The sequence below is a fragment of the Enhydra lutris genome, unplaced genomic scaffold (assembly GCF_002288905.1).
Source record: "Enhydra lutris kenyoni isolate GAN:26980312 unplaced genomic scaffold, ASM228890v2 scaffoldscaffold46, whole genome shotgun sequence".
Taxonomy (NCBI): Eukaryota; Metazoa; Chordata; class Mammalia; order Carnivora; family Mustelidae; genus Enhydra; species Enhydra lutris.
This window is the reverse complement of record NW_019154130.1, coordinates 6,176,953-6,190,044: the sequence shown is the minus strand read 5'-3', so window position 1 is coordinate 6,190,044 and position 13,092 is coordinate 6,176,953. Positions and strand designations below refer to the sequence as shown.

At 50.5% G+C, this 13,092-nt stretch overlaps 1 protein-coding gene across 2 annotated transcripts in view; it reads left to right on the top strand.

Annotated features, from left to right (window-relative positions):
* Positions 1-10,132, top strand: part of LOC111156453 (ORAI calcium release-activated calcium modulator 1) — a 14,526-nt gene extending 4,394 nt beyond the window's left edge. Inside the window, exons 2-3 of one of the 2 annotated variants that reach the window (XM_022517372.1) lie at positions 9,362-9,687; positions 9,739-10,132. In XM_022517372.1, coding sequence (XP_022373080.1) covers positions 9,362-9,687; positions 9,739-9,970 — 558 coding nt within the window. In that variant the 3' untranslated portion in view covers positions 9,971-10,132. Of the gene's footprint in view, positions 1-9,361 lie in introns of both variants that reach the window. The other variant, XM_022517371.1, reaches the window with a different exon arrangement.
* Positions 10,133-13,092: the final 2,960 nt, after the last annotated feature.

Here is a 13,092-nt window from a genome sequence, read left to right as displayed (position 1 = left end):
TTTTTTTTTTTTTTTGAAAGATTTTATTTATTTATTTGACACAGAGACACACGGAGAGAGGGAACACAAGCAGGGGGAGTAGGGAGAGGGAGAAGTGGGCTTCCGGCTGAGCAGGGAGCCCAATGTAGGGCTCGATCCCAGGAGCCTGGGATCATGACCTGAACTGAAGGCAGATGCTTAACCAACTGAGCCACCCAGGCGCCCCTGAAGATTCTTTGAGTTAGTATTTGCAAAGCGCTTAGGGTGTACCTGGCCCAGGTTTTCAGGAATCCCGCTCACTCCTGTTCTCATGGAACTGCTCTAAAAGGATTAACTGATCTTGAAGAATATGATTCCAGCTAAACCTTGAAGTGGTAGAGTTAGGGTGTGGGGAAGAGCCCACTGATCAGAGGAAGGGTTGGGAACAAAGTTATAAAGGTGAGAAATTTAGGGTCTCAGGGAAAGGCAGCAGGGCTGGTGTAGCTTGGAGTTGTGAGTGTGTAAGGAATGGCTGAAAAAGTTGAATCTTGTCAGGGAAGATGTTCCAGGGAGGGCCTTGACTGCTTGAAAAGTCTTAACTCTTAGGTAGGCAGTAGGGAGCCATCTGAACTCTTACGTAGGCGGTAGGGAGCCATGCAAGATTTTGGAGGGGAAGAGTTACATGATGAATTCTAGAATAATCTTTTTTTTTTTTTTAAGATTTTATTTATTTATTTGACAAAGAGAGAGATCACAAGCAGGCAGAGAGGCAGGCAGAGAGAGAGAGAGAAGCAGGCTCCCTGCTGAGCAGAGAGCCCGATGCGGGACTCGATCCCAGGACCCTGAGATCATGACCTGAGCTGAAGGCAGAGGCTTTAACCCACTGAGCCACCCAGGCGCCCCGAATTCTAGAATAATCTTGATGATGTTCCTGTTTACTAACTTCCAGGCATGAGCCTGGACCCTTCTCTTTCATTCTTATTTAATCCTCAGATCAGCTCTTAAAGGTATGTACTATAGATCGAAGAACTAAGGTTCAGGGCACCTGGGTGTCTCAGTCAGTTAAGCATCTAACTTCATCTCAGTTCATGGTCTCGAGGGCGGGATGCTCTGCACTTAGTGGGGAGTCTGCTTCTCCCTCTCCCTCTGCCCCTCGTCCTGCTTGTGCTCTCTCTCTTTCAAATAAATAAATAAAATCTTTAAAAACAAAAACAAAAGCTAAGGAGCACCTGGGTGGTGCAGTGCGTTGAGCGTCTGTCTTTAGCTCGGTTCGTGATCCCGGGGTCCTGGGGTTGAGACCCAAGTAGGGCTCCCTGCTCATTAGAGAGTCTGCTTCTCCCTCTCCCTCTGCACCTCCCCCTGCTTGTGCTCTCTATCTCTCTTCCTCTCTGTCAAATAAACAAGATTTTTAAAACAATACAAAACAAAAAGAACCCAAAAGCTTAAAAAAAACCCCCAGAAACCTAAGTTTTATGGAAACATAGAGGTTAAGATACCCAGCTAGTAGAATTCATGGACTGGTGGGTCTGATTTGGAGCCCTTTCTACTTACCCGCCCTCTGGCTGCCATAGCTGGTTGATAGCTGGGCCTTTGAATCCTTCCAGATGTGGGGTTTTGCACTCCAGACTGTTTATAAATGGAAATTTGTCGAATGCCCCAAGGGGGGGGAGCTCCCTGCCTAGCTGAGAAGCCTTTTGTAAAACTTCACAAGTGCCTGTCATGAAATTTCTGGAATTTTCAGCTGGGAACCTTGTTGAGTTCTGCTGGTTGTTGGGTTCAGGCCTGGCAAAGGAGAACTCTAGAGTTTCTCAAGGTGGCATGATGGAAATCAGTGTTTGGAGTTGGGGTGGGGTCCCTTGGAGAAGTAAAGCCAAGAAGGTTGTGAGCAAAAGCCACCAGGTTGCTCACTAATGGGACTTCTGGGTAGCCTTTCATAAATTTTATTTTTAAGTAATCTCTACACCGAACTTGGGACTCGAACCCACAACCCTGAGATCAAGAGCCCTACACGTTCCACCGACTGGCCCAGCCAGGGGTCCCTTGAGTAGCCTTTAATATACTCCCCAGAAGGAATGCCGCAGACTGGTAGGACCACAGACCTCCTTTCTTCAGAGGAGAATCTTGTGGGACTGTGATTTGATAGCCAGCCCTGTTTGGTTTTTGAGCCTTGGTCTAACCCAGAAATGAGCCAACTTTTTCTGTAAAGGGTCAAATTGTAAATACTTTCAGCTTTACAGGCCACATAGTCTTGATGGTAAACTACTCCATTCTGCCATTTAAATAATTAACTTACTTACTTTAAATATTTTATTTTTTATTTTTTAAAGATTTTACTTATTTATTTGACAGAGATCACAAGCAGGCAGAGAGGCAGTCAGAGAGAGGAAGAAGCAGGCTCCCCGCCGAGCAGATCCCAGGACCCCGAGATCATGACCTGAGCCAAAGGCAGAGGCTTGACCCACTGAGCCACCGAGGCAACCCTAAATATTTTATTTCTTTATTGGTGAGAGGGAGAGAGCACAAGGAGGGGGAGCAGCAGGCAGAGGGAGAAACAGGCTTCCCACTGAGCAAGGAGCCGGATGTGGGACTTGATTTGGGACTTGATCCCAGGACCCCCAGGATCATGACCTGAGCTGAAGGCTGACGCTTAAATGAGCCACCCAGGCGCCCCTCAGTTTTGCCACTTTAGCTCGAAAACAGCCACAGAGAGTAGGCAAATGAACGGGTTTGGTTGTGTGCCAATAAAACTTTATTTACAAACACTGCAGCCTAGAGGCCACAGTTGGCCAACCCCTGGTCTAAGCAGTATCCAGATTTTTGAGTGCATACCCCTCAAAAAAATGTTAGTGCTAGCCTCAGTGTCGGTATCCTTACCAGTGAGATATGTCTTAATATGATACATATATTATAAACACATAAAAGTACAAAATTAAAAAGTTGAGGAGCTAAGTAATAAATGAATGTCATTGGAAGTTTTTTTTTTTTTTTTTTTTAAGATTTTATTTATTTATTTGACAGAGATCACAAGTAGGCAGAGAGGCAGGCAGAGGGGGGGCGGGAAGCAGGCTCCCCGCTGAGCAGAGAGCCCGATGCGGGGCTCGATCCCAGGACTCTGAGATCATGACCCGAGCCAAAGGCAGAGGCTCAACCCACTGAGCCACCCAGGCACCCCTCATCGGAGGTTCTGATGCGATCTTCCCGATGGATGGATCACCCACCAGAGATGTCAGGGGCTCCGGGGCTGGGCTGAACTACGCTATTGCTATGGTAGTCTCACCTTTGTTTATTTCTTCAACAATGTTTTGACCCCTAGAGGGACAAGCCCCAATGCTGAATGCTGGGGAAACAAAGGGAAATAAGAGTGGGGGTAGGGTGGGGGAACAAGTCGTGTAATTCTGTCTTTAGAACAGGTTTGGTAATTGTAGTGGGGGAGCCTGTGACAATACCCATTTCCCACCAGCGGGTGAGGCATCCTGCCCTCTCTGGGGAGGCCCCAGAGTGCAGAGGTGGGGATGACACTTGGAAGGTAAAACCTGGGGAAGTTGGAATTAGCTAGATGTCCAGAAGGCCTAGGCCTCTCTGTCCTCCCCAGAACCTGCAGGTTCAACTGTTTGGCTTAAGACATAAATTTAGTGATTTGCACCAGCCTTTTTTTTTTTTTTTTTTTTTTTTTTTTTTTTTTTTAATGAAAAAACAGAACAAAAGAGCAGCGTGCATTGCTTGTTGTAAGGATAGTCTCTATCCCGGGCCTTTTAGGAGAAGTGTTGTTTGGGGAAACTTTTGTTTCTTTTATAAACGTGTATCTATTTATAGAAACATTTGGAGTACTGGACTGTAGTGGTCAAGAGAGTTTGTAAACCACTAGACTAGGCCTCGATCATCTCTTAATAGATGGTTTGCACTTGAGGAAGGGCCAGCAGGCTCAGACAGCTCCCAGTGACCCTGGGTGACTGCTTGGCGGCCCTCGTGTTCCAGGCTGCGGCCACCCCCTCTCCTAAAAGAGTGAACAGTGAAGCCCAGGCTTGGAAAGGACAGTTGGGTCTCCCAACTGTGGACACTGGGATTGGGCCAGGCACGGGAGGGCTGCCTCCGAAGGGCCCGGACTTCCAGGCGCCAGGTGGTGGGGGTCTCCATGGAGCCCAGCAGGAGTGAGGCGAGGTGGTTGGCATCCAGCGTAGCAGGCAAATGCTTGGCAAGGCCAGCCAGGCCCCACCCGTTGCAGAATCACATGGTCCTCTTCTTGGCTCATGCTTAAAAATTGGCATCCCGGGGCGCCTAGGTGGCTCAGTGGGTTAAGGCCTCTGCCTTCAGCTCAGGTCATGGTCCCAGGTCCTGGGATCGAGCCCTACATCGGGCTCTCCGCTCGGCAGGGAGCCTGCTTCCTCCCCTCTCTCTCTCTGCCTGCCTCTCTGCCTACTTGTGGTCTCTCTCTCTGTCAAATAAATAAAATCTTAAAAAAAAAAAAAAATTGGCATCCCAGTGGTCCCTTTGCGGGGTCCAGGGACCAGTGTGCGGTGGGGTTGGCAGTCTCTCATCCTTCCTATCCCATTAGGCCCGGTGTGGCGAGGGTCAAACAGGCCCTTGGCTGCCTGGGAGCGGTTTATTTTGGGTTGACGGACCGGCACTCTGGCTATATTTACCTTGCAATGCTGTTTGCAATCTGATCTGATCGGATCTTTCTGGGACTCAGCTGGGGCCCTGGGAGTCACCTGCCGGATTCCACAGGCCCCCTTGACTTTCTTCTCTATATGTATGTGTGGGGATTTCCCAAGAGGGAAGCATTCTGGAAAAAACAGTGGCTTGTATTGTGTGAATGGTTTTTATCAGGATCTGAGGTGCATGCCATCTGTTCCTTCTCCACATTATATCTTTCTACAACCCCATGGCGCTGAACTTGGTCCCCAGTGCAGGAATGGTACATACAGCCAACATGTATGGCCCCAGGAATTGTCGGGGCTGATAAGGGTGATGGGGTTTCCTACAGAGCTTGGCCTCAAGGCCTTTCCTCTTCCTTGGAGTGCCCAGCATTTCAGGCTTTGCTGTGCCTAGCCTTTCCCCAGATCAAGATCAGGGAGGGCTGGTAGGTTCTGGGGTCCCCCGGGCCAGGTAGGTCCCAGTAGCTGTGATTTCTCATCCTTGATCCTGTGAGTTTGACGAATGGTATGGAAACGATGGTCTCTGTCCTGCCAAGGTAGCCATCTGGCCCAGTGTAGTTTGGGGCACACTCTTTCCTTACGCCCCAGTTTGGAGCTGGGGCAGACTCGGCCTGGAGTGGGGGTCTGACCTCCTCACCCATCCTGGAGGCCAGAACGTTGGCCCATGGTGTCCGTTCTCTCCAGCCTGAGCTGACGGTGTCTGGGGTTTATTCTTTTTTCTCTGCCTTTTTTTTTTTTTTAAACAGATTTTATTTATTTATTTAAGAGAGAGAGAGAGACAGCAAGAGGGAACACAAGCAGGGGGAGCAGGAGAGGGAGAAGCAGGCCTCCCACCGAACAGGGAGCCCGATGCGGGGCTCGATCCCAGGACCCTGGGATCATGACCCGAGCCGAAGGCAAAGGCTTTTAACCCACTGAGCCACCCAGGAGCCCCTTTTTTTTCTCTTTTAAAATTTCATTTATTTCAGCAATTTCTACACCCAGCATGGACCTTGAACTCAGGACCCTGAGGTCAGCAGCTGTATTTTCTACCAGCTGAGCCAGCCAGACACCCCTGGGCTATTTCTCTTCTGCTTCAAGCCGCCTGCTTTTCTTTTCAACTAAAATTTATTTATTGAGTACCTCCTGTGGTCTGGCCCCGTGTTAAATGTTTACACGTCAAGACCTCATATATCAGTCTCCTCAGCGACTACGTCCGTCTGGACAGACTGGGTGGCTTCTGAACAACATTTATTTCCTCCCACTTGTGGAGGCTGGAAGTCCAAGATCAAGGTGGTGGCAGATTCAGAATCTGTTGAGGGACTGGCTTCCTGACTCAACCGCTGCTGTCTACTCACGGTGCCCCTCCCGTCCCAGGAGGGGCAGGGGGCTCTCCAGGCTCTCGCTCGCTCTCTCTTTTTTTTGTTTAAAGGGCACTGATCCTGCTCAGAGGGCTCCATCCTGTGTCCTCATCACCTCCCAGAAGCCCCGCGTCCTAGTGCCATCAAGTCAGGGTTAGGATTTTATTTTATTTTATTTTTAAAGATTTTATTTATTTATTTGACAGAGATCACAAGTAGGCAGAGAGGCAGGCAGAGGGAGAGAGAGGGAAGCAGGCTCCTCGCTGAGCAGAGAGCCCGATGCGGGGCTCCATCCCAGGACCCTGAGATCATGACCTGAGCCGAAGGCAGAGGCCTTAACCCACTGAGCCACCCAGGTGCCCAGGGTTAGGATTTTAAAGTGTGAATTTAGAGGGAACATAAATGTTCAATCAGTTGCAGCATCCTTATGGGAAAAGCATTCCTATGTTCCCCAGGCTCTAGTGCCAAGTGGACTTGAGTTCAGAGCTTCTACTTGGTAGCAGTCACAACCTCTGGGACAGCTGACCTCACCTCTCTGGGACTGTTTCCTTATTTGTAAAAGAATAATAATGATGTGGGGCGCCGGGGTGGCTCAGTGGGTTAAAGCCTCTGCCTTCAGCTCGGGTCATGATCTCAGGGTCCTAGGATTAAGCCCCGAGTCAGGCTTTCTGCTTAGCAGGGAGCCTGCTTCCTCCTCTCTCTCTGCCTGCCTCTCTGCCTAGTTGTGATTTCTCTCTGTCAAATAAATAAAATATTAAAAAAAAAAAAAGAAGAAGAAGAAGAAGAAGGATGTGGCTCATAATTATTAAGCTTACGATACACCAGGTCCTGTTCTAAGGTTTTATATTCTTTAACCTGTTGAATGCTTATAACAACCATAAATGGGCCCCTGTTTTATAGATGCAGCACAGAGAGGTTGAAACACCTGTCCAGGGTCACCCACGAGCTTTGTAAGTGAAGGAACCCATTCATTCTTCATGGCTACGTAGAGGAGGAGACAACATCTGTTCTGTAAGGGAACAGACTAGTTACCTGTGTGTGTGTCCCCCCAGTGCTCAGGTCAGGACCTGACAGACCTGATGCGTCTGGACATTTCCAGAAAGTGAATAAATTTAGCAAGGGAACATGAGGCAGCCAAGCAGCGGGCTCTCCTGCTTGTCCCTTCTCTGGTTTCAGGTTCCGGGGCAGCAGGCCAAAACAGGAAGAGGAAGTGCTGGGGGTGGGGAGGTGATGGCAGGAGGCACACATTGCTAGAGGGTGCCCCCCTTTCCCAGCGTGGGCAGCAGGCCTGGTGACAGAGACCAGGGGGCCTTGGGATGTGTCCCTTAACTCCTTGTGCCCTGGTGGCCTGCCCTCACATGTGGGGTCTAAGAATTCTCAGGATTGGCATTAGGCCACCAGTGATCTTAAAAAACAGTTGCTATCCTGATGGCACTGCCCCAGGTTTGTAGGAATTGTTTGTGAACTTCTGGGCTGAACTGTTGCAACCGTTGCAACAAGCGTAGGTTAAAAATTCTGTGAATCTCGTTGAAATTGTCTGAAAAGTCCTGTGAGTATATATATACCCCTGAACGTTCTAAGGAGGGTGTATCCATGATTTTCACCAGATTCTCAAAGGGGTCAGACCGCATGTCAGCTCTAGCCTGAGACCTGCATCTCGTCACGTCCCTCCTCTTAACAGACAAGAGGGGAGGGTTACGACCAGGGTCAAACAAGGAAGCAGCTGTCGTTTTGGAGCCAGGACTCAGGCCCCCCACTTTGGCCTTGCTGTTCTGACATCCCTCGTGTAGCTCTTCCACCAGGAGGGCGAAAACCCCAGAGGATTCCATGTAGAGGTAGTGGGTTTGGAGATGAGGTTTCTAAGCTGAAAAATAATAATAAAGCTCACTTTCATTGAGTGTTTACTCTGGGCCAGGCTCGAAGTATTTTCCATGGGCCTAAGTATCTTACAAACAACTTAGTCCTCACAGCAATCCTCTGATCGTGTACCATTATTCCCATTTTACAGATAAGGAAACCAAGGCCCAGAAAGTTGAAGCAGCTCGCCCTGGAGCCTTATAGCCCAAGAAAGGGCAAAGAGGTGGAGGTTCAAAGCCAGGCAGCATGGCTCTAGAGCCCATGCTCCCAATCACTGGCCCACACGGTCTTTCCAGGCCAAAGTAAGGGTACAGAAAGGTATAAGAAGTGAAAGCAAACAGAGCCAGGCATTCAGGGAGAAGGAGAGCTAGTGGGGTAAGAAGGAGCCCACCCTCTCCCAGGAGTAAGGAAGGGTTAGGGTAGCTGGTATGGGGCTAGGGATACATCTCAGCATTGGTCCTCCCCCATTCAGCCTGCTGCACACATAGCCAACGCTGTATGAAGAAGGGTCAGCAACTTGATGGACTTTCATTGGTACTTGCTGCCCCAGTCCCTCCGGCCCAGGCAGGCAGACCCTGGCACTGTGCCCACTGCCTGCTCTTCCCCGCCCGGATCTGATGAGCTGCCTCCTTCACATGGGGGTGATTTGCAAGGCCCAGGTGAGAAGCAGCAGGTGGCAGGCCCAGAACATGCCCCTGATGACCCTGGGTCCGCACGTCTCCAGGAACCAGGAAGCAGCTAGTGTGTCAGCTGTGGGGCCCGGGGCCCAGGGCGGGGGGTTAGGGGGGCTAGGGGAGGAGATGGCCCCAGGGCTTGCCAGCCGCAGTGCAGTAGCACTGGGCTCTGTGTCTTCTAGGAAGCTTCTGCTTTCCTTGTTGCTTGGTGCACTGTGTTCTCAGAAGGGGCCTGGCCTGACCTGGGAGGGCCTCCTCTCTCTACCCTACCCCTCTCCTTGTCCCTGGAGCAGGGCATGAAGGAGAAGCCTGTGCTAGGGAACGGACGTGGGGCCAGCAGAGACGGTGGTTAGTGGTTGCTGCTCCTGCTCTTTCTTTCTTTGTTTCTTTTCTTTTTTCTTCTTCTTTTTTTTTTTTAAATTAAGCTGTATCTGAGTAAAATATCCGTCACACTTACCGTCTTAACCGTTAGTGGTGGTTGGGTTTGCATACCTAGCTGGGTGTTAGGAGCAGCGGTGACCGTGGGGGAGATGTTTACCATGTACCGGGGACTCTCATATAATCGTGGAAATAATCTTGTGAACTAGGATGGGATATCTCGGTTTTACAAATAAAGACGTTGGAGCTCAGGAGAGGCTCTGTGGCTTTCCCAAGGACATGTGGCTAGCAAGGATTCAGATCTGGCAGCCTGGGCTCCAGACCTGCTGTCTTCACTAGGACTGTCCGCCCCGAGTGAGTGGGTCCTATTATCCCCACTATACAGAGAAGGAAACTGAGGCCCCGAGAGGCCAGGTACTTTGCCCAGGGTCCAAGAGCTTGATGGGAGTAGGGGGCCGTGAGGGCCCCAGCACTCAGCCCATCTCTCCCCTACCCCCAGGTGGCGATGGTGGAGGTACAGCTGGACGCCGACCACGACTACCCGCCGGGGCTGCTCATCGCCTTCAGTGCCTGCACCACGGTGCTGGTGGCCGTGCACCTGTTCGCGCTCATGATCAGCACCTGCATCCTGCCAAACATCGAGGCGGTGAGCAACGTGCACAACCTCAACTCGGTCAAGGAGTCACCCCATGAGCGCATGCATCGCCACATCGAGCTGGCCTGGGCCTTCTCCACCGTCATCGGCACGCTGCTCTTCCTGGCCGAGGTCGTGCTGCTCTGCTGGGTCAAGTTCTTGCCCCTCAAGAAGCAGCCGGGGCAGCCCCGGCCCACCAGCAAGCCCACAGCTGGCGGCGTGGTGGCCAGCGTCAACGGCAGCACGGGTGGCATCACCCCGGGCCAGGCCGCCGCCATCGCCTCCACCACCATCATGGTCCCCTTCGGCCTGGTCTTTATCGTCTTTGCCGTCCACTTCTACCGCTCACTGGTCAGCCATAAGACGGACCGGCAGTTCCAGGAGCTCAACGAGCTGGCCGAGTTCGCCCGCCTGCAGGACCAGCTGGACCACAGAGGGGATCACCCCCTGACGCACGCCGGTCACTACGCGTAAGCCCTTGTGGGCCCGGGCTCTGCAGATCCCTGGCCTGTTGCCGCTCCCCACGACCTCGTCCTGCCCCAACCTCGAGGACAGCCAGCCAGCTCTGGGGATTGGGCTTCTGTCCAGGGGCAGAGAGTGGAGGGAGGAGGCTTTTTTTTTTTTTTTTTTTTTTTTTTAAAGAGAAACGACTGCACTTTGAAACTTTCGTGTTCTTCCAGCTTCAGGCTCACCTCCCGGTAGGAGGCTGCTGGTGGGAGCCAGAGTGGGGACAGACAGACGCTCCCTTTGTCCTTCCCCCTCCCATGTGTCCGTGCCACTTAATGCTTCTTGTCTTTTCTGTCTTGACCACCCCCTGCCCCATTCAGTGTCGTGTGTGTGTGTGTGTGTGTGCGCGTGCGTTGCGTGCACGTGTGTGCGCGCACAGAAATATATTCATAAGGGACACCTCTTGTGTGTGTATTTGTTGGGTCTGGACTGCCTGCTGGTACTTTTCCTGGTGCTCCAATCAGGGGAGCCTCTATGCAAAAAAAAAAAAAACAACACCTTTTTAACATTTGATTTTTGAAAATTTTCAGACCTCTGAAAAAGTTGCATGTATAGTAACTGAAATACATAGATCGTCAATTCTTGTCATCTACAGCAGTTGTGTTCTAGGAATTAGCTGGTGTCGAGCCATTGCTTCTGTGGGGTTAGGTTCCTATGAGCCTTTGTCTTGTATTCCGCCAGGCGTGCAGTAGGTAACCTTGTTTTATGTGTTTCTGTTTTTGTTTTGTTTGTTTTTGAGTAATCTCTGCACACAGCATGGGGCTCAGACTCACAACCCTGACACTGAGAGTTGCATGCTTAACTGACTGAGCCAGCCAGGCACCCCTGTGTGCGTTTCTGTTTAAAGACACCTTACTCACTCATGGCTAACAACACAGGATCTTGTACCTAAAGGAAGCTTTTCCAAAAAGATTTTTCTTTTTAAAGTAATCTCTGCACCCAACGTGGGGCTTGAACTCAGAACCCCGAGACCCAGACTTGCACGCTCCACCAAATGAGCCAGCCAAGTGCCCCACTGCCTTCTTTTTAAATAGCAAAATTACCGGGGCGCCTGGCTGGCTCAGTTGGTGGACTGTGCGAGTCTTGATCTCAGAGCCATGTAGTTCAAGTCCCGTGTTGGGCATGGAGCCTCCTTAAAGTAAAAATAAAAAGTCTTGGGGCGCCTGGGTGGCTCTGTGGGTTACAGCCTCTGTCTTCGGCTCGGGTCATGATCCCGGGGTCCTGGGATCAAGCCCCGCATTGGGCTCTCTGCTCAGCGGGAAGCCTGCTTCCCCCCCTCTGCCTACCTGCGATCTCCGTCTGTCAAATGAATAAAATCTTAAAAAACAGAAAAACAAACAAACAAAAAAAACAAAAAATCTTTTAAAAAGCAGCAAAATCACCAACAAAAAGCACCAGATGTGAAAAACGTGGCCCTAAACAGACGGTGCAAGGTCGCCTTTTTGGGAAGGCTGAGACAAGAAGGTAGAGTGGTGCCTGTTTGACCTCAGCAAGTAGGAGAATCACAAATACCAAAGCGGTGAAGAAGGAGGACGTGATGTCTGTCTCTCTCCTGAGCCCACGTGCTTTAGCTGCAGTTATCATCCTTCATGCTTAAATGCTTCCTCCTCAAACCGAGGAGGGGACGTTCTTCTCCCTAACCTCAATTCGCTGATCAGATTCAGGAAATTTGACATTGACACAGTACTCCTGAATATTTTCCACTTGTCCTGATCATGTCCTTTCTAACCATGATTTTCCCATCGGGCTTGTGTGTTGCATTCACTTGTCATGTCTCTTTAGTTGCTTTAAATTTGGAGCAGCCTTTCCTTGTCCTTTTGAACATCAGCATTTTTGGAGTCTAGGCCTGTGGTTTTGTAGAATGCTACTTCAGTCTGGTTTTCCCATACTTTCCTGCAATTACAATCAGGGTGTGTGTCTTGGCAGGAAGATTTATCTCTGTTTTGCAGATGGCAAAAATTGATGCCCAGAGAGGTTAAGTAATTGGCCAGAATTTGAACCTGGAAAGTCTGGCTCAGAGCCCAGGCTCTCACAAAAATCTTACATGAGGATTCTATCTTTGGTTAAGAAATTGGAAGGCCCAGCCGTAGCAGCACTGCTCCCACTTTTTCAAAGAGCATCAGTGAGGAGTGGAGTTGTAGCCGCCCTCTTCCCCAGGAGATGTGTTTGCCATAGTCCCCGCCACTCCCTCTTGTCTCACACCGGGCCAGCTTTGTTCACGTTACTTGCCTCGCCTCCCCCGTGGTCCCAGAAACCCAATACAGATTGTGGTTTTATAAAAACAAAGTCCTCTGACCGAAGTGAAGGCTGGTTGGGGGAAAGTGTGGCCTTAAGTTCTTATCCTGTGCAAACTTGGACATGCTAATAGCAGCTTCGTGTGCTGAGTGGGATAGAGGACCTTTTTCTCCTATTGTAGCTTCTTGCCTCTATCCTGCATCACACGTACCAGGACCCACCTCCCCAAGTGGCCTGGACGGGCCCTCTAACTGGGACTGAGTAGTAGGGAGCAGGGGCGCCTGTGTGAAACTCTCCAGTGCTCCCCAGAGATGACCTCGCCATCTTCCGTGCATTCCCCTCCACAACCCTCCCTGCTTCTGCAGAGACCTGGGAGCTGGCTGCGGTAATATCCGGCCTGTGACTCTAGCCAGGTGTTCCTTCCTAAAATTGCCTAAAGTCAAGAGTCACCAGATTGGCTTGTAAAATGTAGATTTCCAAGCCTTTCCCATGGAAAGTTAGTCTGGATAGATCTAGAATCTGTATTTGGGGTGGGGGAGGGGCAGAGGAAGAGAGACTCTTAAGCAGGCTCCACATCCAACTTGGAGCCCTACGCTAGGCTCAATCGCATGACCCTGAGATACGACCTGAGCCAAAATCAGAAGTTGGATGTTTAACTGACTGAGCCATCCAAGCGCCTCTAAAATCTGCATTTTTTTTTTAATTTTTTAAAGATTTTATTTACTTATTTGACAGATCACAAGTAGGTAGAGAGACAGGCACAGAGAGGGGGGGGGATGCAGGCTCCCTGCTGAGCAGAGAGCCCGATGTGGGGCTCGATCCCAGGACCCTGAGATCATGACCTGAGCTGAAGG